At 32.7% G+C, this 26540-nt stretch overlaps 2 protein-coding genes across 3 annotated transcripts; one reads left to right on the forward strand and one right to left on the reverse strand.

Annotated features, from left to right (window-relative positions):
* Nucleotides 1-1883: 1883 nt before the first annotated feature.
* LOC100373643 (PWWP domain-containing protein 2A-like) lies at nt 1884-16617 on the reverse strand. Its single transcript, XM_002741351.4, has 3 exons — nt 16415-16617; nt 14640-16255; nt 1884-5665 (listed from the first exon to the last, which is right to left on the reverse strand). Exons 1-2 carry the CDS (start codon nt 16579-16581, stop codon nt 14668-14670), a joined length of 1755 nt encoding a protein of 584 aa, XP_002741397.3. The 5' UTR covers nt 16582-16617; the 3' UTR covers nt 1884-5665; nt 14640-14667.
* Nucleotides 16618-18256: 1639 nt separating this feature from the next.
* Nucleotides 18257-25225, forward strand: LOC102801700 (microtubule nucleation factor SSNA1-like). 2 transcript variants are annotated; one of them, XM_085504217.1, is made up of 4 exons: nt 18263-18420; nt 20254-20453; nt 21920-22036; nt 24575-25094. In XM_085504217.1, exons 1-3 carry the CDS (start codon nt 18369-18371, stop codon nt 22016-22018), a joined length of 351 nt encoding a protein of 116 aa, XP_085360343.1. In that variant the 5' UTR covers nt 18263-18368; the 3' UTR covers nt 22019-22036; nt 24575-25094. The 2 variants fall into 2 exon arrangements, with proteins under 2 accessions (XP_085360342.1, XP_085360343.1); XM_085504216.1 differs by lacking the exon at nt 21920-22036 and having other exon boundaries at nt 18257-18420; nt 24575-25225.
* The last annotated feature ends 1315 nt before the right edge of the window (nt 25226-26540 follow it).

Raw genomic sequence — 26540 nt, forward strand, 5'->3', positions numbered from 1 at the left:
CTATAGATATGCAGTTATTAAGTGAATACTATAGATATGCAGTTATTAAGTGAATACTATGGATATGCAGTTATTAAGTGAATACTATAGATATGCAGTTATTAAGTGAATACTATAGATATGCAGTTATTAAGTGAATACTATAGATATGCAGTTATTAAGTGAATACTATGGATATGCAGTTATTAAGTGAATACTATGGATATGCAGTTATTAAGTGAATACTATAGATATGCAGTTATTAAGTGAATACTATAGATATGCAGTTATTAAGTGAATACTATAGATATGCAGTTATTAAGTGAATACTATAGATATGCAGTTATTAAGTGAATACTATAGATATGCAGTTATTAAGTGAATACTATAGATATGCAGTTATTAAGTGAATACTATAGATATGCAGTTATTAAGTGAATACTATAGATATGCAGTTATTAAGTGAATACTATAGATATGCAGTTATTAAGTGAATACTATAGATATGCAGTTATTAAGTGAATACTATAGATATGCAGTTATTAAGTGAATACTATAGATATGCAGTTATTAAGTGAATACTATAGATATGCAGTTATTAAGTGAATACTATAGATATGCAGTTATTAAGTGAATACTATAGATATGCAGTTATTAAGTGAATACTATAGATATGCAGTTATTAAGTGAATACTATAGATATGCAGTTATTAAGTGAATACTATAGATATGCAGTTATTAAGTGAATACTATAGATATGCAGTTATTAAGTGAATACTATAGATATGCAGTTATTAAGTGAATACTATGGATATGCAGTTATTAAGTGAATACTATAGATATGCAGTTATTAAGTGAATACTATGGATATGCAGTTATTAAGTGAATACTATAGATATGCAGTTATTAAGTGAATACTATAGATATGCAGTTATTAAGTGAATACTATAGATATGCAGTTATTAAGTGAATACTATAGATATGCAGTTATTAAGTGAATACTATGGATATGCAGTTATTAAGTGAATACTATAGATATGCAGTTATTAAGTGAATACTATAGATATGCAGTTATTAAGTGAATACTATAGATATGCAGTTATTAAGTGAATACTATAGATATGCAGTTATTAAGTGAATACTATAGATATGCAGTTATTAAGTGAATACTATAGATATGCAGTTATTAAGTGAATACTATGGATATGCAGTTATTAAGTGAATACTATAGATATGCAGTTATTAAGTGAATACTATAGATATGCAGTTATTAAGTGAATACTATAGATATGCAGTTATTAAGTGAATACTATGGATATGCAGTTATTAAGTGAATACTATAGATATGCAGTTATTAAGTGAATACTATAGATATGCAGTTATTAAGTGAATACTATAGATATGCAGTTATTAAGTGAATACTATAGATATGCAGTTATTAAGTGAATACTATAGATATGCAGTTATTAAGTGAATACTATAGATATGCAGTTATTAAGTGAATACTATAGATATGCAGTTATTAAGTGAATACTATAGATATGCAGTTATTAAGTGAATACTATAGATATGCAGTTATTAAGTGAATACTATAGATATGCAGTTATTAAGTGAATACTATAGATATGCAGTTCAAATTAGGGACTATCAGTATGAAAAATTTCAGACCATTCTGTTCAGCAGTTTTCTCAAACAACGGAAAAACAGCGAAAGAAGAAGAAAATTAGAACGATAACAATAATATGCAACATAATAAACTGCAATAGCTTGCACTATTTTGGAGAAAATAACTGAGAAACTTATTGATACCCCCATATCTAAAGTACCGGTACCAATGCAATCAAAACAGTAGAGTAAAAACACACACACATACTTGCGCAATCAATGCTACCAACAGACTCAAGTAGGATGTATCACTAGAGAATTATAATTCAGTGCTAATAATAATCTAAAGCTACTGTACAACACTATCAAGAAAAACATTTCTAGGTATAAAAGGATTACATGCAATAAATACATTCTAATAATTCAAGAGCATATACACAACAATGCAAATTCTATTACAACATAAACTATATAAATCTATAATCACTAGTGAGTAGCTATAATAGTTTTTAAAAAAAAAAACTATGCGCTCGTTTCTAAGAAGCGAAAGTACAATTAATCTGCCTGAGGTCAACTCTGGTGCTACAGATAACAAAAAAATCAACAGCGAGCAAGAGACAAGTACAATTTTCATCAACACCACTTATATAGACACTTTCCTGCAGTATCCAGTGCCACATTGTCATGCCACGTCAAGTTTTATATGGGTCCCATACAACGTATGCCATGCATGTAAATTAGATACGTTTTGTTTATGCAAAATTGGAACATGTGCGTCATGATAATATTGGCGCTTTAAATAAATGCTGATGGCATTTACGATTAATATCTGTACGTAGAGAATCGCACATTCTGGATATCAAGACTGTTGTGTTCTCCTGTACAACGAAAAACCTGAAGGATTTCATTTTAATTGACTGATACGCACACACTATTAAAAAAAATTACATTTCTAGTCTAGTCTATATAAAAAAAAAAAAAGTGATTGAGAAAAATATGGCAATAATGCCATACAATAAAACTAGTATTAAAACCTTCGGTTAAAGTAAAATATTCAACAAGGAAGTTATTGGACTTTTATAAGAATGAGTAAACACAGTAAGCAATGATCTCTTCACATTATACATGTCTTATTTACAAAGTATCAAAGTTAAAACAACAAGAAAAATCAGTCGGAGCCATGCTGGATAATGATAGGAATAAATACTCTTATAGTTACAGTGGTTGAAAGGGCAGGAGCTGCATTTATGTTTTAATCATGTAACAGAGAGCCAAAATGACCCATGTGATACTAAATCAACACACGCTGGGTCAAATGTAACTATTCAGGTCACACATAAACAGTGCCTCAGACAGCTGGACCATGAATGTTTTGCATGTAATTATCAAGAATATATGGCATAGCACCATGTGTTCATTCATTTGGTACCATCACTGGTTAATGGATAAAAAGTTATTAAAAAAATGCAGCGCATACCCCTCAAAATTAATGCTTTTTAATTTTATTTCTCCTGAATATGATAAATTATTATCATGATTTATTAGCCACATAAACAAATTAATATCATGATTATGGTCTGATAACTCATCTCTAACAATACATACTGTATCTAAGCTATAACTCGGGTGGAGAACTTCATGATGATAGGTTGGCTAGGTGAACAAGATTTAACAATGTTGTTTCAACCAGTTATGATTTTAATCTTAGTTAATCAATCACAAAAAAACTAAAATTTGTCAACCGTTAACAATGGTTTGCAAATGAATCAAATGCTACATTATGAATGACGACTAACCAATTGTTCATTACCTAGATATAATCTAAGCAATAAATGATAACCCAACAATCTGCACACCAGCATCAAATTTCACATTAACCAGTCACAACTGCCCAATAAATTACAAACCAGTGTTGATCATCCATGAACACAAGTGATGAGCTAACAAAACAAGCAATGGTTCATGGTTAACAATAATCTGCAAATGGTCTGTTAACCATAGGAAACATATGAACCATTAATATCATCAACCAACTTCGACTAGCAATGAGCTAACAATTGTTAAGTGTAGTAATGGCTGGTAAATGGCAGCGATTAGAACATGCATGTCCATCAAGCCATCATGACAACAGTCCCTCTCTAACTCTTATCACATGTTGTTGGAGCATTGTCTACATTCTAAACTGGTGTTACAAAACAAATAAGTACAAACTCAAATGGACAATCCATTTAAGAATGGATGTGGCTATTAAAAGGCAGTGGTCATTGTGCCATAAGAATTTCCTATGACTATTTGAAATATCAAAAAAAGTACTAAAATTAAATTATGAACCTCAAATGAATCAATAACTTTGCATTCATAGGGCCTAATGGTATGGAGAAATCACGATTCCCTGTTTCCATGGAAACATCACAATTTTCATTTGTTCTTCGTCAGTGATTTGATATACAGTATTTTCAGTCAATCAGCCACACCCATCCTTAAAACCTGCCATCATGAAGTTTTCACTTTTTCCATTTTGAACCAAATTTATCAGCTGTAGTGTACTAAAGAGAATTCACAATGAACACTTACACAGACGAGGTGCAGCAGAAACACTAAGATGCAAGGTAATGTATCTGTTATCACACACAGTGTTTTACTCTTCACGTTCAACAACAACGCACTATGATACCACAGTGATTTCACACACAGACATTTCCAAACAATCATAAAACAATTGCACGTAAATTGAGCCCGCCAACTATGAGACGAAACTTCTTTCAATGCTTATGGTAGGAGTTGTAAACTGCAGGATAAATTGCACAGGGAGAAATATACATAGTGACTGGTAGGTTAATAAAGTTTACAAATTAATATAAATGGTTTAATAATTTTACTGACCTGATAGTTTTAAAAAGGTTAATTTTGCTTTAACTTTTTTTTTCTAAGCAAATATCAATGTTTAATTAACTGACTGACTGTTTGTCTATCAAGACTTTTACTTGAATGGTGTGGATAATTAAAGCATCGTCAGTGACACTGTTCTTAGCAGTTCGTCCAAGAATTGAGGATTAAGGTAGTGACAGGATGGATAAAAATAAATATGTTGTAAATTTCACTGTCAGAAATGATTTTATGTAATGAAGTGTATGTTAAATAAGGCAATTACCATGGCAACATTTATGTTTTCAGAAAGCTTAGACGCGAGATAACAATGAATATAAACTGTGTCATATTTTCTGGGAAATGTTTTTCGAGCTGTGAGGGATTTTGTAATTAAGTTATTATCATTGCTGCAGGCAGTGTCTAAGATTTCTATCCATTTCCTAATGAAGGTTAAATAGAAACAAATCCAAATAAGATAGAAACATTTTTTTAAACTCAATCTTCCAGTGAAAAATCTCTCAACTTTCTGAAAATACATATCCAGTAATATAAGTAATAAATAATCACCCAGCCTGAGGATAATACAAGATATTGTACAAAAACACAAAACAAGACTCGTTGAGTTTGTATGTAGTATTTTCATGTAATATCTTGTGATACACCAGGATAAATTAAATTATTGCTTTTTATATTGACACTATATCAAATTTGCTCATGTCAGGTTTCATAAGTGTTTCATAATTCTGAGAGTGGTATACATTTTGTATTGTGAATATATATGCATCACAAGTCTGTGCACTCAACCATGTGACATCACAGTATAACATATTTACAATATTTTAATATGTATATTCAGTCCTGTCACTACCTTAATATGACTTGTGAATGCCATAGGCATTCTGTTAAGGAATAGCATGATCTGATTTTGAAAACAAATAATAGTTTTGTACTAGTGTATTGGGATCAAACTTGGACCATAAGAGTTGAACGTAAAAAAATCCACAAATCTCATTTAAACGATGACAGATGCTAAAATTATCATTTTTTTTTACCAAGTAGTCAGTAAGACCCTTCAGATTGTAAAGTTCCGGCACATCAAAACAAACCACAGCATAATGCATTTGGAGTGTCTTTACTGATAATAGCACTTTTACAGCTGGTATGCTGGAGCTACAACCAAATCGGCATAAAACGTAATCTTCGTTGCCAATATCTGCAAGAAAAAAAACATGAACAAACACATTAATAATGTTATCAAGAATTACTTAATACATGTTGTATACAACAAAATTAAGGGAGATAATCACGATGTTATACTACAGCAACACCTGTCTAAGGGGTCAATTTCTATAACATATACAACAAGTAAACCTCTTTGAAAATTTGGACCAAGACCTAAAGGCAATGAGAAATCATATCCTTAAATTAAAGATACTACTACATTACCACACATTAACCGAAAATTGCTATTTATTATAGGATCATTTTGACTTTATTTTGTCATTTAGGTTGAGAGCAGACAGTATGGAGAAATAAATAAAAATGTACAAATATTTTACACATTTTTGCAGCTGGATTAATGTACATATGCTTTTATTTATTCAAAGGAAATTGTCAAGGGTGCTTAATTTACATACACTTTTTTTCATATTTGTGTATTTAGTGAGCAGTTTATGAAGACCAAATAGACCTACATCACCACACTGTTAATCATTTAGTATTTCTAAAGGCAGCCATATTATACATTATGTAAATGTACGTTATTTTACTGATGCTGATTGACTTTTTGGGTGTTTTGTATGGAATTTATTTTCACCGATTTTTGACAAGTTGAATGTAAAATATAGGAAAGAGTATATTCGCTGGATATATTTGCTGAATTATTCCTTCATCAAAAATTAAATTCAAGTGAAAATAAAGTATTTTACAGTGGCTGTAAACCAATAATCTTAACACCACAAAAAAATAAATAAAGCCCCATCACCGACAGAATCAGAATGTATTGTACATATATTTTGTTAATATTTCTATCATGATTGCTATAGAGGAGATTCAGGAAAATGAGTACTGCACACATCAAAATTGTCTTTAATTAGTATTTTAGACTGTGTCTAACATGTGAAAATCCATATCAGTCACGTTTTTTACATGTTGAATAAAACATCAATTCCAAGTGCTCCATAGTTCTTGCATGATGCATGCCTTAAAAACATAAAACTGCTCTCTCCACTACAACATATGCAAATTTGCTGAGAAAGAGGAATCGATGCAAGAGACAATCAGACAATAATATTTGAATTTCAAAATTGACAGCACTGCTACATCTGGCATCTTTTTAATTTTTTTTTTTTGTGGTGAAAAATGGACAATTAAAATGAAACTTAATTACTTGCTACAAATGTAGTCAATTTCTAAGAATTAATTCAAATAATTAATTTATACATGTATTTGTTGACAGCCTGCTGGTACTGCCCCCCCCCCCCCAATTCATTTCTGCTATCTATTTTCAGCAGGTTATGTTACACACAACTTCTTTTAATGGTTGCTATATGGTATCATATTTGTAGAAATGTGTAAGCCAAGTTTGGTTTGATTTACCAGTTTTACACAGATTTTACAGTAAATAATGCAAATGCAGATCTAAGACATTGCAGAATTTTATAATAAGGTTATTACATGTAAATCACTTAATTTTCACATTGTAGGTATATTCTTAATTATTTTGTCTTTTTGAGAACAAACGTTTTGTGAAAGTCACTGACAACGTTTGAATACCCCTGAACATTTTCAGTGTGCTATGAAATTTCATGATTTTCACTGACGAGTCGAAATTCATTAACATTTGTCTCTCAAAATGGAAGAACATTGAGCACCTACAAGTTTGCATTCAGACAGTACTATGGCTGCATTGAATTGCAAAACATGTTAGTCTACACATACAGCTATGTCTGAATACAGATTTGTGATACAGTATTTACAGAGTAAAGCAACACTAGTCTGTTCTGCACAAGTGCGAATTCCTCTGCTCTGTTGTTCTGTTCTTTGATTGGCCTTTAGTGCATGCATGCTCACAGTTGTAGCTATATTACTTTATTGTCACAAAAAACTATGACCAAGCAGACACAATTTTTATAATTTTTGAGCATTTTATAGAAGGAACCTTTTGTTCAAGAAAAAAATCAAGTATTTATTAGTGTTTTAAGTTTTCTGTATTACTTATTAGCTATGTGATGTCTATCCTCAAGTACTTTTTATTCAAGTAAACGAAGAATTGTGTATTAATTTGCATTTAAAATGTCAGAATTATACTATATTTTTGTATTCAGGATACAGAAACAGAAACAGAAATTGCATGCAGAGTAATTACCATCCTTTTTATTTTGAGATAACATTTGCATACTAAGATCCCTTTGCAGCATGAAAACAACAAAGTCCTTTACAACTCCCTGGTTAAAATAAATTCAATATATTAATGCACTTGTCAAAAGGAAAGGGTACATGTAGACTTGTAGAAGCGTAATCCACTCCAGGATGAATGCGCAAAAGGGTAATTCACTTCACGCTATGACAAACTTATAAGACATGGTACTTCTACAAATCTTCAGACTTCAGGGAAAACAACTTCCGTAAGTCTGAAATGCTGAATAATTCCCACATAAATTTATCTGCTATGTGTATGACAGGAGAAAGAACTAAATTTTCATCATCATTTTAAATTTTCATCATCATGTTAGTGTTCTGTGTAAAAGGGCAGGTGCCCAATTGAAAGTTTTGCAAAGAATGTCTGGTTATTTAGATCAAGCCTCAAGACTATGTATATTTAGATATTTTATTTTATCACATTTTACTTATTGTTCTTTAGTTTGGAATTTTTGTGGTAAAGTAAACATTGCTAAGATGGAGCGTATTCAATACAGAGCTCTGAAATTTGTGTACAATTATTTTCAATCCAGCTATCAAACTTTATTAGAACGTGCTGGTCTAAAAGCACTAGAGATGTCAAGGAATCATGACATAATTGTTGAAGTTTATAAAAGTGTGTACAAACTCTCCCCATCTCTTATGTGGCATTTATACAAGGAGAAAAATGTAATGTACAATTTTAAAAAATTCTCAACAATTACAGTTAAAGCGACCAAGGACAAAACGCTATGGACTGGAGTCATTGTCTTATTACGGTGCTAAAATGTGGAACTCGCTTCCTAACCAAATGAAGGAGTGCAATGATTTGTATTCTTTTAAGCAAATGGTGTCATTGTGGTCACCATCATTTTAGGATATTTTAATTATTTAAACAATTAATTATTTGTGAAGTCTTACTGTTGTTTTTCTCTATATTTGATGTTTGTAATTTTTGCTTTTGTTTGATGTAATTTTTAGTAGTCAGTGATATTATCCATTGGCTAGGTATTTCAAACTGACTTTAAAATAAATGAATTGAATTGAACTCGTCGCAACTTTTGTTTTCATCCTGTTTTCAACTTCCTAAAGTCTCTAAATATTGTTTGAGCATTGTGTTTCTAACAATAGACCTTTCGTTGATGGAAAATAGAAATGTCAACCCCTTGAACACTATCGTTCTTCCTGCAATGATTTTAGTGAACACATTTTTTTTCTCTAATTAATTTATTTTTCTAATTTTGGACCAAATGAACATAATATCCTATCAGCTAATAACAATTTTTATTTGTTTTTATTGTGTGAAAGTTGACAAACATTGTACTTTGACACTCAAAGGGTTACATTTTTTGTAGATATATTTTGTAAATGTGAAGTTATACTTTACAAGATTGCGTCTGATTGGCTATCCAGCCCTAACACCTAACAGTCAGACCAATCAGAGAACGGTTTACTTGCTGACAGGTTTTTTTTTGACGTATCAAATTCTACCTAGCATATATATGCTTCAACTCAACTGACTAAATGTAAGCTACAGAAATTAGCATGAAGCTTTATTGTAGAAAACTGCAGCACCAGAACATGGTGAAGAATATGCAAATGACCCCCAAAGTCATTGATAAACAAATTTGAAGTTGACATTCCTCATACATGAAGTGTTGTATTTTAGGCTGTTTATATTACTATACTGTCCGGGCTGAGGAAGCACACGCCTGCCCAACAATAAATTAAGATAACTAAACTGTATGTATGAATATTACATAAAACATTGCAATCATTTCTTAGAGCTTGGCCTTGAAGTCTATCAATGAAAATAAGAAATTCTAATAAGGGCATGCAGGGCACAGTTGAGTTGCTACTTGTCATATCATGTTCTATCTGAGTCATCAATCAACCAATTGTTCCCATATGTTTATATGCCAACAAACAGCATTATTCTATCCCATTAATACATCTGCTTACTAACAGAAGAAATATATTTATTCCTTACAGTCGCTATTCAGCGGTGATCACAGTGACTGTTAACCAATGTGGTACATGTGTTTGCGAGAGTGATTAGGGAATGACTGAGAATACACAACAATTACTCTGAAGATAAATCCTAATAGAGTGAAACCTGTCTAAACTACGTAAACTGGAAACCTGTCAATCTGCCAATTCTTTCAAGAGCTCCACCTAGTACAAGTTTTGATCTGAAACGCCTTGTCACAAATATCTAAGATGAATAGAAACATTTCTCCTGTACACTTTAGCGCTTAGCATACATGTATGTGACAGTTAGAGACATTGAATGTTTCTGTTGATGTTCCTGACTTTTCTATGCGTAAATTACAAATGCTGATGTCACACATTGCATTTTGCCAGAGCAATTCTTGCTGTTACCTAATTGTGTCAATTTTATGCACTATACCAGTATTAAACCAGAACCGGTCAAGTCTACTTTCAGACTGTTGGGATACAGTCAAAAGAACTCCATGGGCATGCCTGTGCTTTCTACTGTTATATTTGTTCTCTGGTTGGTCAGTACCTACATTGCAATACTGCAAACGGTTCAGTGTGCTAAAACATTGCTTCCTTGAACTATGGCCAAATCTAACGCATTAAATTATTCACATTTACGAGAGCTTGCCTACCATATATATTAAAACGTGCATCATGCTTTTACCAGCTATCTGAAAAGTATGACAATAATGAGTTTATTCACAGCATGTTGAAAGATGGTCATGTATACCTGATTCTCAATTTATAATGTATGGCAGGAAAATATTAACTGGGTTTAATTTTAGCTGATTTGAAGTTGACGGGATTATTTCAAATTCACTGGTTGTGAAGGAAACAATACATTCTGTTTTTAACTTAACGTTTTCACTGGGTTTTATTAATGTAACGCATTTAGATAGGAAAGTGTAAATTTTATGTTATATGATGATTAATGATGTATTATGATAAATGTATGCACGGAGCAAGGATGTGCACACGTCCCAGATGTTGTAGCCATTGCGTCAACAGTATGTTGTGTATTTTCTCGCCACGTCACTTAGTTGATTTTTACAATGGTAGTTGCACTCAATGGTTGAAAACTCAGTTTAGTGGTTTCTGCAGCAAGACTGAGAGACTGATAGACAGTGGAGTGAATGGATCAAAATGGATATCTGTCTCGTGGTATAAAAAATGTTCTAGAGGCACAAAACAAAATGTCAGCCATGAGACATTCTGAAACCAAATTTCACGACTTGTAATTTACCAATTATTTACCCACAGACTGTCTACACCATGATTCGCTAAATTTAATATATTATTTTTTTCTGCTTGCTATCCATTTTTGATTGCATCAAAGAAAGAGAAGCCCTGGTCATCAATAGCAATAACTCCGATGACATGCATCATATTTCTGATTTGTAAATGAAATACTAGCAACCTACACTATGAATGGCAGCCTAGTAAAGAACATTTATTTCTCTGCAAACTACAATAACATTTGGTTCTTGAAATCAAATAGTCTCTGAATATCAATGCAGCCTTGAAAATCGAGAAACCAATTACAATTTTCTGAAGCCAGAAAATCACAATAATATGCTATTTAAATCTGCCTATATGAATAGTACAGAAAATGCTTCTGCATGGCAGTATTGAGGCAATTCAACAAACTGAATTTTAAATTATAACTACATTTGTATCGCCATGGAATATTCTAGTTCTTTGGATGGTGAAATTGTAGACATTTTTATTTCCCTAGTAGATTACTGTTTATTTTCGCTTGTAATTAATTTTCGCTATTTTCACTGAAGGAAAGATTCAGTGAAAATAAAATCTAGCAAATATACCTTTTCTCCTATATTTTACATTCAACTCACAAATATCAGTGAAAATAAATTCCATACAAAATACCCAAAAGTCTTTTTAGCGAAAATTAATTCCAGCTAAAATAAAATATTTTACAGTAGTAAAAATGAGCACAAACGAGGCTACCGGTATATATAAACTCAGAAGTTACCACTCATTTTTAACGACATATTTGGGAATTCCAAAATCATGAAATTACAAAACAGTGACAGTTTTTCCTCTTTAAAGTTTAGGGTATAAAGCATTAGTTATTCACATGGTTCTTATTTGGTGATAATCAGTGAAATTCATTAAATTAAAATCATGTGAAAACAACGCGAGTGATTAAGGAAGCTACATTATTCTCTTCACTTTTTTTTTTCACTCGTCTATGTTTTGCAATAATTAATCAAAGTGAATACGTAAAAATTAAGAGATAATTATAATATTAATGTGATACGAATTGATGCCATTTTCATCGACTCCCAGAATTAAATTTGTCTTGCTTGGAACAAGAGCAAGTGTCTTCCATTTTAATGTGGAATGAATTTTTACAATCGTAAAACTATTACAGTGATAAAACAGTGATATTAAAATAAAGGCTTTTACAGAATAACCGTATATTTTAACGCTATATTTGAATTGGTATAAGGATAAGGATGAAACATCATAAACCTCCAGAGTCAGTCAGTCAGTCACTACAGATGGTCATCACAGCTTCTAATGAAACAATTTTATGAGACTACATTATGTTTGAGTACATGATATATGAAATTGTGAATCCCCTCCTTTCCCATCAACATGAAAAAACCATGAACTGAATATACTGAAATGTAAAACCACCAGCAGATTGCCCATTTTAACTCTGAGAAATGGTTAATTACTGTTTAGCAGGAATTCTAGAGTAACATGTACAGAGGATTGATTGTTACTGGAAACCTTCACTGGTAAAATATGCAGGGAATGTATAGTCAATGGCATCTATAAGTCATCTGAGCCTAGATTGCCCAAATAAAAACACACACATTGACCATGTAGTGACAGATTATTCTAAACGCTGTAGAAACAGAACCCTGCTAAATCGTTTACATCTCACTATTTTTAAGTCCTAAAATTTGTTTTAAAAAATGTCTCGTCAAAATGCTATGATATGGACTTTGTGAAGCATAATGTGAATTTTGTGTTGGAATATGTTTATACTGGTAGTATTTACAATCTGAACCCCAAAGATTATCACTAAGCAAACAATTGTTCTCTAGTCTTGATTATTAAAAGTGTTAAGTTTTCGGGGTAAAAATGTTGCAAAATGTTCAATAAGTGGAGTTCTCAAAAAGAAATTCTGGACTCTCAGTGATATGCTTGAATGCTATAAAATTTTGCAATTTCCCTTGACTCCTGTTTATTCACAAAAAAATGTCTAACGAAATTGAAATAGTTTCCCTCCTTCTGTTCATGGAATGAATTTCCACAGAATCTTTTCAATCCAATTTAATTGTACCTTTAAATTAACTATCCTACGGGCATTAATCGTACTAATTAATATAATGAATAATGCTTTGTTATCGAATGTATTGTTCTCAACAAATTACAGCATCATATGTGAATGGGAAGTTTTCACAACAGATGATCCAGTGTAACAAAGAGCAACGAACTATTGTTGTTTTTTCAACAGGCTCATGTCTGAGTCGTTCATTATGATTCATTTCCTGTTTGTCATAAAATTGTACAAATTTACGCTAAAAATGACGATCAATCATTTCCTCTAGAATCGGTATATTCTATTTCAAATTTTGTGTTCGTGGAATATTACACTGTGCATCGTCACACAAACTCGATATTATCTGAAACACATTATTACATTAAGGCAAAATTGCTATCATAAAAACCTTGGTTTTAATTTTTTATTTCAGAGTGAAATGTTTCTTCTAAAGTGTAAAAGCTTTTTCCCGACATTGCTTGTACTTTGAAAATTCAACAATCTTCCAATATAAATGCTGAATAATTTACAATAACATGAATAATAAAATGCGGTTAATTTTTTGTTGTATTTAGTTGAGTTGAATTTTCAGCTGAAATTGTTTCATCTACAAAAGCATTCTTTTAAACATAATATCGTCATTATTTTTTATTCATTTAGTTTAAAAAAACAAGAAATTTTTTTTGAATGGACATTAAAAAGTTATTGATGCTATTCTTCACACTCAGTTGTGAAATGTATTCATACACAAATGGTGTCATCAGAATATACCACTATGGCAGCCATTTTGTAAAATTTCAACTCCTTTGAATTTATCACTGAAAATCAGCATAATTTTGACTAAAAGCATGACCTCACACTTCCTCAATTTCACCTGATGCCATTGATGGACAGATTTTGTTTTTTCAGTTGAGAAATTTTGTGTTTTTGGTGACAACAGGCAGAATTCTTTCACCTTGCTCTGATCTATTTATAGCGCAAACATAATACCTCTCTAACTGCTCTGCATATGTAATCAGGCTGGCGCTCATTTAAATATCTATAGGCAAAAAAAACATTTTCCCAATTACATTGAAATAATGGGCTTAAAAATACAAATGAATTACTTCAACATAAAGGCTGTAGTGCTCTTATAAATTCTCAGCTGAAAATAAAAACTAGAATCTGACGTGTTTTAAATTTGACATGAATGTGAAGTGGTGAAGACAGTGTACAGTGTTTGTTTGATAGTCAGCTTTGCCCTACTTACCAAGAGAATTTCCAATTATTTTTCACTCTCAGTGCTGATATCAAATGAATAAGCAAGCGAATCAAATTCATGGAAACAGAGAATCTTTGTACTGTCAAGCAAGTTGTACATGTTGTGTGTGTGTGTGAATCAGTGTTTTAATTTAACATTACAATGATGTGAATGAAAAATGGCTGCCATTGCTCCTTCTATGTTGTGTTTTACTAAGATGGGGTTTTCACAGGTTCCTTTTATACTTACTAGTAATTTAAATTGGACATCTTGACATTTAGGATACTTCAAACATGGTGTTCAGTTGCTTCACTTCTCGTGATAAATCTTTGCAAGCCTGAGACGCTTCTTTAATGGCCTCTCTATATGGGCCCCTTTTCTTTTTCTTATGTCTCTTCTGGAAGCTATCCAGATAGGGGTGTAGTTGTGCGCAGGACATAGACGATGTTGTGGAGGATGCAAACCATGCAATTCTGGCTTCCTGATTAAAAACTGTTCCAGTATCATTTCTGCTAACAGTTATAGAGATGACCCTGCCAGGCCACCAGGGAAAACCTTGTATTTTTCCCCACACAATATCCCCAACACAAGTTGTTTTCCCAGTCTCTGTGGTGCACTTTGTAACATTCTTTTTATGAATTCGCACTGTTAGTGCCGGCCGCGGTTTATTTTCCTGTTCAAGACCCTGCTCTACATTTTTCTCTGAGCAGGGTACCACAGCAAAATCGTAGTGATCAGTACCGATACTACTTCTAACTGATGGAGATTGTGACGATGTCGCAGACTGGTCACTGGTACTACTAATCGAGATCACTGAATCTTCAGAGTTTTTGTTTCGTTGAGTTGGCAAACTAGCTAGCACATGTGACAAAGATTTCTTCTCCTTAACTTCTTTTGTTTTAAACTTTGAAGTCCTAAGAATTAGTCGGTTATTGCTAGTGTCAACATATGGCTTTGACATGGTGGTTCTTGCTTCTGCTAGCCTATCTGATGATACCATTGACTCTGAATCTGAGTCTTCAAAGTCATAAGGTACATACGGCTGGCGTACTATTGGTGTATTATGAGTTTTGTCAACAACATCATTTTTTGATTTATGCTTAGTTTCCTTCCCTGTAGACATTGTTCGTGGCATACAATTTTGCAATTTCACATGAACTCCGTTCATCAACGAAGGCGTTGATCTCTTCAACTGAAACGTGTCATTTGTCTTTTTTAGTGCTTTCTTGTGATTATTATGATTTAGTCTGGATGAATTACTAGGTTTGATAGTTGTGTGTGTTCTGGGTGGAATTTTAATCACCCTTCCTTTACCATGTGGCGTAGCAAAAGAGATCTTGATCAAAGGACTAGTTTTAGTTATTGTCTGCGTTTCTACTTTGTTTTCTCTCCTTTTCATTTTCATGCGTTTAGTATCTTTTGGTTTACCATTTGTTGCTACGGCTTTCCTCTTTCTTACTTGAACTTTTGGTGTGTTGGTTTGTGTGGTATTATAGGTTGCAGGTTTGGCAGCAGTCTTGCAAGTTCTGGGTCCAACCACACTGTTTGGGTTGACAGCTCCTTTGCATTTGGAGCACAGTGCCTGTCTTGGCCTGAGTCTAATATGCCTAGTTCTTTGGTATTTATTTTTTATATCCTTTGATGGGATCTTGTTAGGTTTCAAAATAGGCCTGGGTGCAGGAATTGGTAAGTTCTGACCATACGTCTGTCGAAAACTAATAGCAGAGTGTTCCCAGCGTTTTCCATTTTCTGACGGATTATTGTCTATTTGTACTGTTTGGCCAAGATTTTGCCTGTCAGTTTCAAAATTCATTTCGGCTTTTAAAGACGATAACTTCCCCGATGGGATGCCAAATGGTCCATCCCTGAAACAATAACAAATCAAAGACAATGCTTATCTATCTAGAAGTTCAATAACACAGAGAATCTTCCAGTTGGACAAAGGGCAACTAAGAGAATCAAACTTCATTCGTTTCGATTTACTCATGTACAAGTGAAGTTTTGACGAATAAAAACAAGCTTACCTTTTCGATGTGTCCAACAAGACACCTCGAAAAATACGACGTCCGTGATGGAAGGATACAACAAGAAGGTCTTCGAGGGCTTCTTCAATCTGGACACCCACTTCTACACCTTTTTTCACGCCTTCCATCATGGCACTGGACGCCATTTTATATTTAAACCCCAGCATGCAAGCAACAACAGTCAGAAAGCATCGGCCCTGAAGGTCGATTATGCGCATGCGTAGTTTAATTCGTTGTGGATGGTTTTTAAATTTAAAACTTGAGTTACGTTCAGTTCAAGTTTTTGATTGTGGAAATAGTCGTATTAACCATAAACCTCTATAGATGTATTACCGTACAGAGAATATTTTTATTATTCATTGAGCATATATGTTTATACCGATAAAAGTCATATTTATACATTTTTTTTTTCATTTGACTGGTTGCTTAAAAATTGTTAATGTGATTCGATAGTTTCAAAGCACAATGTATTTATTTATTTATTTATTTATTTATTTATTTATTTATTTATTTATTTATTTATTTATTTATTTATTTATTTATTTATTTATTTATTTATTTATTTATTTATTTATTTATTTATTTATTAAAAAGATGGAAAAGACAATGCACCATAAAGAAAAATTGTCAATGACAGCTGAATTAAGTGTTTCACAATTTAGAAATAAGCTGTACATATGCACCGCCCTGTAAACTAAATAGGTAAACATACATTATAGCACAGTCCCTCCACAAAGGGGGGGGGGGCTGTGATTATATCTGTGGTTTTTCTGTTGGAGGGTGGTTGGGAAAAGAAAAGGATTTTATATAAACAGCATTACTTCAAAATAATGAAAAAAAACACAACTTTTACAAATACTGTCTACTAGCCTGATCACTTTGGTATTTGCCAGCTCCACTCTTCTTGTAGTCATTCTTACAACAAATACTGAGAATTGAAACAAAATAATTTTTGCACCTTGTTTTTTCTTTTCAGACTTTCAATTGGTCAATTATACACAAGGTTTTGTAAATCAGCAGATGAATTACATGATGTAATCTAGTGTACAAAATATGATATTGAGAGAGTAATTATTTTAAGCAAAATGCAATTTGTGAACCTCAGTGACATTGATAAATTTTTATTTATTTTCAAATTAGATAATAAATGATCTTTAATTAATTTTATAGCTAAAACTCAAAGGGAAAAGTGATTCAGGTACTACGTAATTTGTATATTCACCCCCCCCCTCCAGCTGCATTTTCAACTACTAGTATTTTGTTTTGTAGTTTTGCTATAATTTACTTGCAATTGTGTGTTGTTAGACAACAAAGTTGAATTGAATTGAATTCAAATATTTTAATCATTCAACATAAATCGCTTTCAGTTTTTTCTGTTCAATATAAATTCTATTTTGAAATTAAAAAAAAAATATTGTTTTTTTTTTATAAAACAAAAGGCTTTCCGTGACAATTATAAAAAGTACCCCCCCCCCCCTCGTTCATCTTTTTTCAATCATTATGAAATGAAGGATACAATATAAAACGTATTTGTTAGTAGCGCACCATCTTAAAATTTCTAAAGTAAATAAAGCATTCCTTATATCTCAAACACTGAATTTGGTGACGTCATAACAAGCACCCTCAGGTGGCTAGTGGTTTATATAAAAAAAATAACCCCACTGTACTGTTTAGTCAAGTCGTGTTGTTGGTTTTATGTTGACACATATGACATTTTCCTTAAATAATTACATAAATTTGATGCTGTAAATAGTTGATTGTGCATATTCGAAAATATTGTTTAATTACAAACTCTAATTTTTTATGGTAAGTTAGGGAAGCTTCTTACCAACACCGAGTGACGTTTTACACACAGCAACAACAAATCGTTGGAGTTCGTATTTTGGTTTCTTGCTTGACAAGTATTTTGTGGTGTTATTTCGATTTTTGGACTGCCTTTCGATAACACTCCACCATGACGCAACAAGGAGCTGCGCTTCAAAGTTATAATAATGAACTAGTAAAGTGTAAGTATGACAAATCGTTTCGAGTGAGTACAGAACAAATTTGAAAATTAATTACAGTATTGTTTATGTACCATCAACGACATCATTCATCAATTCAAATGTAACACGCGCATAAATGAATTACCGGTAGTACGTTGATTTATTCTTATTCTTGTATACTATGGTTGTCATTTCAAACCGCGATTTTTACCAAAAAATCACCTCGCATGCGTATTGTGTGCGTGCCCCAACGTGTTTCTCTGATAGTCACAGACAAGTCAAATTCCAAACACAGTTTACCTGGACTGCTCTTTTAAAAATATGTTTCAGGAACTGATTTTGGAAAAGAGTTCATTAAGGCCCCCTCACGTCTAACCTGAACCTAATCCTAACCCTAACACTCCATACCCCTAATGTAATTCAATTTGTAAATAATTACAAGTGACCCAATACAATTGAAATGGAGGGGCAGGGTTAGGATTAGAGGTGTTGATGAGGGGCCTGAAGGAACTCCTACCCTGATTTAGTTACACTGAGTTTAGTTACTGTAACATTATAACAACTATCGTATTATGTTGTTAACTTGTTTATTGTATTAACTGTATTAACCTCCCTGTTATTGAGGAGAACATTGACTGGTTTTGTGGGGATCCTGAGTCAAAATAGAACCCCAAACATCAAGTCAGTTTGTTGACTGCTGGGGAGGTTGGTTTTCAGGAACAAAATAAAATTGTATGCAACTGTTAAGGTGACTTAAGGCACAAACAAATGTTGTGGCCCCTGATTTACTTCATACAACACTTAGTTCATAAAATCTTACATTTCACCAAAGTACTCATTCCATAACTATATAGTAAGATGTTTTTCAAAAACACATTACCAAGTCAAACAAGCTTGTAATTACTGAGAAGTGTCTTGTACATTGGTAGCACTGATCACATTAGCTTGAACAGTCTAAACTGTCCCGAACAACATAGTTTCACCCGTTGCAAAAGTACAGTGATTAACTTTCTTGAGCTGAAGCATTAATGCATGGTTTTCCCATGGATATTACATACTTGAAAGCTTTTGATTCTGTACCTCATTTTATTTCATCCAGTCGGACAAATTGCTTTATGACAAATGACAAAGTTATCCAAACAAATTAAAAATGAATATATACTGACATAGTTCCGGGGACGTAGTTGCTAGTGTGTGGCATGATGCTAGTAGTAGTGCACATTTAAGCAAAAGGCACACCAACTTAATATTAGTTAATTGACCAGTGACCAGTCTGGTCAGAAACAGCAGTGTTACTTTTTGGATGCATGAAACATTTAATAATAATATTTTATTGCATCTTTAAAAATAACATTTCTATCAGTGTACAGCAACAGGTTAAGATATAAAATAGTTTAAAATGAAAAACAGTCAGAAGTCAGCTTTCTGTAATAGAAACAATATGGCAGTCAGCCATGCTACACATGCTAAAACACTGGTTCTGGAAAATGTCACCATGGAAACAATGCAATTCTTACCTTCTTAGTGTCATCTTTATTTTATATGCATTGTATACATGTTGCTTAAAAACCATATAGAACACAATGACTGCAGCGTTTTAAAATGTAAAAATTTACTTCCAAGGGCATAAGGGGATAAGTTTTATAACCATTCTCACCTGTTTCATTCAAAATCATGAAATTCATGATTTTTCATAGTGTTATTGATAATTTCAATGGGAAATAGTTGGAAAGCAAAAGAAAAAAATTGAGGTCTTTGGCATACAGGAAAGACAGTTAAATAGAGGGGTGACAGTATTTACCAAAGTCCTATGCTTATACATGTAACTTTACCCATGTCTTGCATCATTCACAGGTATAGAAGACTTGTGTGCTAAAAGAGATGAACTTCACAAACAGATTCTATCAGAGGAGGAGGAAAAACAAAAAGTCCAGAATGATTTAAGAATTTTATCAGAAAGGTTAGCCAAGGTTAACGAAAGCTTGGCTAAAAAGATTGCAGCAAGAAACGAATATGATAAAACAATAGCAGAAACTGAAGCTGCATATATGAAGGTAATATCTCTACAAAGATTAAAGACAGTTTTTGTTTTTTTTTATCTGTACCATTATTAAATCTGTAAAGTCAACATGAAATCTCAACATCAATCGGGGAGTCCCTGACTTTATATGTTGGTTACAATGCCTGGATTGGAGTCTATAACTGCTGTAAGGCCCAGAAAGTTTTTCCTGTTTTTTTATTTGATTTTTTTTTAAATTTCCATTAAAATAGTGCATTTATTTTGATTTTTTCATGAATATGGAATTTTTCTTCCATTTTTTTTTTTTGTCAAAAAAACAAAACAAACCCAAACCGATTTAATGCAAACATTTTTAACTGCCACATACAATGACCAGAAACATGAATATTTTTTTAATGGACCTGATATACAAACTGCATTATGATAATAGTTTTTACAACAGTCTCCAATTATATCCATCTAAAATGATTGTAAAATGTTGATTATTTACCTGAAATCAGATTCTGAGCATTCTGAAGTTGCAAAATTGACCAAGGATTCTGTTAGTACGATAGTTAGTTTTTTGGGTTCTGTAATCATAGTTTGGACTAACAAGCCTGGGTCAATTCAAGAGTACTTCCGATTTCTTGATAAGATAATAGTTGATAATAGTTTCGGGTTGAATTCAGTGTAGGCTAGCCATGCGCTACATACCACAAACCTTACTGTGACTTGTGTTGATTTAAATTTAGGCAATGTTCATCTCTACACATGTGTCAAAATTGTTTTTATATGACCTAAGTATTATGATGACCGTTTGTTGCTCAAAAGTTTAGGGGGAAAAAACAGTATTTGGGGAATGAGTTTATATACCGTATTTGCTTTATTAGTAACGCAGGTGCTTACGTAAATTACAACAGTTTATGGTTAAAATAAGTCGTATTTATAATGACCCAGTATACAATACATACAACTGTTAAAAGTTTACATGCACTTCTATTCCCGGATATACCCTGGTAGATAGTGCCTGTCTAAAATCTATATTGAAATGCACAATAATAGTTGCTGGTTTGTATTCACAAACTTTAATAGTTTTTTTTTGTTGATTATTTATAGCTATTTTGTAAGCTGACAGGTTTGTAGAAATTTAGCCCAATATGACAGGCAGACAGCTGGCTGGCAGCTTCTATTGGAGATGTGCTTCTAATAGAGCAAATACGGTAGACACATCTGGACGGCTGATGACAGTTGGTTTTTTTAATACATACTGAATTTATGTTCATATAAATCATATATGACGTTTCTTTACTGTGTTTGTCATTGGGGCTGTGCTAGACTTAAATATAACTTGTTTTAAATGTGCCGTAATCCAACACTTTCAGCTCCCAAGCTGATTGGTTAGTTATTTGAACATTTAAAACACATCATATCAAGCCTGTACATCTTCAATAATGGTGTCCTGGTTGTCATGACTTATTCTAACTTCTCGGCTGGTTTTGTTTTATTTTTCTTTCACAACAGATAATTGAAAGTTCACAAACTTTACTTAATGTATTACAACGAGAATCATCCGTCTTGAAAGACAAAGGTGTTCCGGCATTCACCAACCTACAGACATAACTTCATTTCACACGTTGTGTTAGTACATGAATACATTTATCATACGTTAGAACCAACTGCAGTACTTTCAAGTCATATGGCTTGTAAAACCACACTCTATAATTCATATCAACACATTTTGCCTCAAAAATGAATTATCAGTTTCCCCACTGTGCTTGCTTTAAGAGATGTTTTCAGAATGTTATAGTTCACTGTAAGCTCAATGGTTACATGAATTCGATTCAGTCGTTGTTTTCCTAAAGTACTTTTCTTAAAATTTGCACATACAACTTGCGTTTCATAATTTGCATATCAAAAGTGGAGGATGCTGACTATTGTTCAATCCTGAATTCAAACAGTCACAATGGCAGCGTGTCAGTGTGTGTGAATTTGGTGTCACCCTTGATATACCCACATCTTAATTTAGCTATATTATCATTTTCAACCAGTAGTCCCATTTTCAAATAATCTTTCCCTATATCAACTGCAATCTGAAAAAGCAAGACGGCAAGTTACCGGTAGCTAAAATAAAATGTGAGGTAAGGGTGTATACCATTATAACAATGGCATAGAAATTATTCCATTTGTGTTGTGAACTATCATTTTGTAAACATCTCTTAGTCACATTCTGTCATCGTTTTCAGTCAAATGTGAGACTGTCAACTAGCCTGTACATGCTTTGAGATGGTAACCAGCCTGTAGTGTCCTGTGTTTGTAGCATGTTTTGTTGACTGAAACATCACAGAATAGACAGGCTAACACTGGTGATACTGACAATATTCAGCACTTGAATAACCATGCAAACTAAATATCTTCTCAAAGCTGATAAGTAGTATTCTAAAAATAGACTACTCTCCCATTACTTGAATCCAAAGAAAAGTACTGCAGTCTAACCACCATCATTCCATGTTCCATCTCATAATATTAACGCTCTATTCCTTCCAAACATCCAAGTTGAATGTTTCATCAGCTGAAACATAAACTCCCAGCATGCACCTCACCTGCATTCAAACAACAGAGGGTTTTCTATGAAAGTAACTGACAAAGTCTTCTTCATGTAGTGCAAGCAATTATTTTCTTGCAAAAAATATTCTATATATACAGCAGAAACCATTTGGGAATTCATCACTTGATTTGTACAAAATGACAAATGTCTAGGAAAAGAACTTGAAAAGCCACAAGCCTTATCAATTCGTAGTTGATTATAGTATTGTCTTCTCTTTAAACTCCCTATTACTTCTCTCTTTATTGTGTAACAGTAATTACTAATTTTAATTTTAGAATATTCTTATTTCTATCTCTGGAAACCTTCTCCGAGATTTATCTTGATAATATTTCTGATGAAATGCTGCAAAATCTGTGATGGCTCAGTCTATATTGTGTACTGACATCTATGATTTAAATGAAGAAGACTTGTCACATATGGTCATAATGCTGAAATTGTAAATATATACACATGTATGTTTCTAACATTATGGCTGTAATTGTGTTACTATATAGGAATCACTCGCTATTGCTTTTATTATACACAGATTCACTCTGTGATGATGACATTATGTTGTACTGTGCCATGTTTCTGTAGCTGGACGTTACAAGAGATTTGCATGCAAACTAAAAATAGTTACTAACTTAATGTTTGCAATAATGTCCTTGCCTCCCTGTGGTATGAAAATCCTAGCACAGTGCATATTACTTGGGCTCTGCTCTTGAAATACCATTGTGCCAGTGATGTTTCATGTACAAAGGCTGATGTTTTTATTGCATGCACTGAAAGTATAGTATTTGTTTTTAGTCTGCTGTACTGCATGTAGTGAGATGTGAAGTCCAGCTGGAAACATTCCATGGTTGAACTGCAATGTGGTCACATAGAACATATCAGTAGTAGTAAATTGTAGTTGCTATTGTGTGTGTTTATGTGTAATTTCAAATTGTCTCACACAACAATGAAATTAAGATTTACATTAAATCAAAATGTCATGCTATTCTTTCTTGCATTAGATCTCTCCACACATGAACCTTTTCTTTGTATCGTGTCTCCACTGTGGTGGAGTTACAACACAGAGACTTTGATGAATCTGAGTACTGAATTCGATCGGTGCCTAAATATAATCGGCTTTTAATATACCGTTTTACTGTTTATAGACTTTATTTTCACTAGTTTGGGATAACCATGAAATTTTGTAGCTGTGAACATTTCATTGGGATCTTTAATACAGCAGTTCCCAATAATATTTGCAAAATATTGTTCCCACGAATGGCGTTAGATTGTCAAATTGTTAAATTCTTGAATAGAAAACATTTTAATAGTGTCAAAAAGGCATTTGTGTAGTTGCAACTTTCTTAGAAATTTGGGAGGACTGTTTAGAACCCATTGACCTTTTCCTGTTTGTGCATCCATTCTATTCATAAAATACAATCAATTCAAAGTAAACTCATGAACCTTGCATTTAATTCATTTGTCATTGTTGTGTCAGACAATTGGAAAAGACAACCTTAGAATATAACACACATAATAGTTCTGAAACTTCATTTATTACCAAAATGTAATATTTTCATTTTTTTCCCCTCAATTAACAGATTTTAGAGAGTTCTCAGACGTTACTCAATGTATTGAAGCGTGAATCACAAACTCTGGATCACAAGCCGTCAGCCACGTCTGCTGGTCCCAGCATGGTAACAGTGTCCAGACGTGAACAACTGACGTAATGAAGACTGTAACTATTTGTATACAAATGTAATGTTGTGAGAATTTTATAGCCCTATTGACCACAAGTTAGTTCTCCCACATTCCCAGTCAGATGAAGGCAAATGTGGATGTGTTTTGTTTAAAATGCATCATTTACTACAACTTTGATTATCTATTTTGTAAAAATAATACATCAAATTTCTGTGAAACTATTTTTAATCTTCGCCAAGTTTATTTAAGAAAAGCATTCTTGAAAATGGACAATTTAAGATATTATTATCCAAAGAAAAGTTGTTTAGAAATGTATATAACACATTGACAATATTATTACATCAGAAAATATCTTTGTACAAAGTTTTGCTCCTTATTTCATAGTTTAATAAAATGTATGTACGATGTTTATTTAAATAATGATTGTATTGATTCAGTACATGTAGTTGACCCTTGTTATTGCCATTGTCAATCTCTGTCTACATTCAGATATGTTTTGTTGCATCAAGTGTCATGGTAATTAAACTACATACTACGTTCCTGACTATTAATTTTGGTTCTTCTGTCCAAAGCCATTTCTCAAACGTGCATCATATGTCGATCTTGTTTTCAAACTTTAGGCAAATACAGTACATATTATTATACCTCATGACCATGACAGTCAATCAAGTTCATGCATTACACCTTCCAATGTCTACTTCCACCTGGGGATCTTCTGAATTTACGCTAATAACTTGTCAAGGGGACATGTGATACTAGTTTGCCTTGCTTGCTTTTACTACATTTACTACATATTGGAGACAGCTCCAGGATTTCATAGCAGTTTTGCTTACTTTTACTACTGGGCTACACCACAATCCCTAGCTACATGCTTTCAGACATATATATGATCAGCTCTTGCGCATATTGTCCATAAAGTCTCGGTGAATCATGGATTTCCCAGCTTTATTTTTTGTTTTTTTGACAATGAATCTAAATATAATTATAGTGCAATTATATTGCATGCAAGTGTTAAATAAGCCTATATCAAGCCATGCACAGCTGAGTTCAGTGTTTTGATGCACACTTGAGCTTAGTATGACCATGCACTGGGTGAGGGTCGTGCCAGATAGTGTTTTTAATAAAAGTGGTTTTGTAACACTGGAATAATAGGTTCATAAAACTGTTAGTAGGTACAAAGCCATAATAAAACTTGACAAAAGTTACTAATCATGAACTACTTCAACTTATAGATTTGTGCAATGCATTGAGCGAGGATGTCCTTGACAAATGCTATATATAATTGAACGTTGTGCTTTCAGTTTTAAGATGGATTGGGTATAACAACACAAAGCAGTGGACATACAAACTTTCAAAGCTCATTGTTAACCTTTGCTTTGCCTTTGCCTTAGTTGACAATGAGCTCTTTGATAGATTCGCTAAAACTGCATGTCTATTTCTGTTGGAGTGAACACTTTTTATAACACATACACACACAGGCCCATATGACTCGACATAACAGAAAAACACAAACACAAGCACTGGAGAATATACAGAAATTTTTTAAATATATATATATATATAACAAAATTCTTATACCGAAAGTAACGAAAACTCCCTTCTAAGGTTGAATACTTTATGTAGAAATTTACCAAGATTATGTAGTACCTTTGCTGATTTACTGAAACGTGGTTACATCCCGGTTCGGAAACTTCAATTTATAAAATACCACCATATAACTTTATTAATAATAGCCGCAACTACTCCAGTGGTAGTGGTGTCGGTCTTTATGTACACCAGTCATTATCATATACTATGATTGATTCAATTACTTTACGTCACTGTGAATCATTATTCGTGGAAATACAAATAGGCATTAAACAAATC

The sequence above is a fragment of the Saccoglossus kowalevskii genome, chromosome 10 (assembly GCF_978046115.1).
Source record: "Saccoglossus kowalevskii chromosome 10, keSacKowa6.1, whole genome shotgun sequence".
NCBI classification, from domain to species: domain Eukaryota; kingdom Metazoa; phylum Hemichordata; class Enteropneusta; family Harrimaniidae; genus Saccoglossus; species Saccoglossus kowalevskii.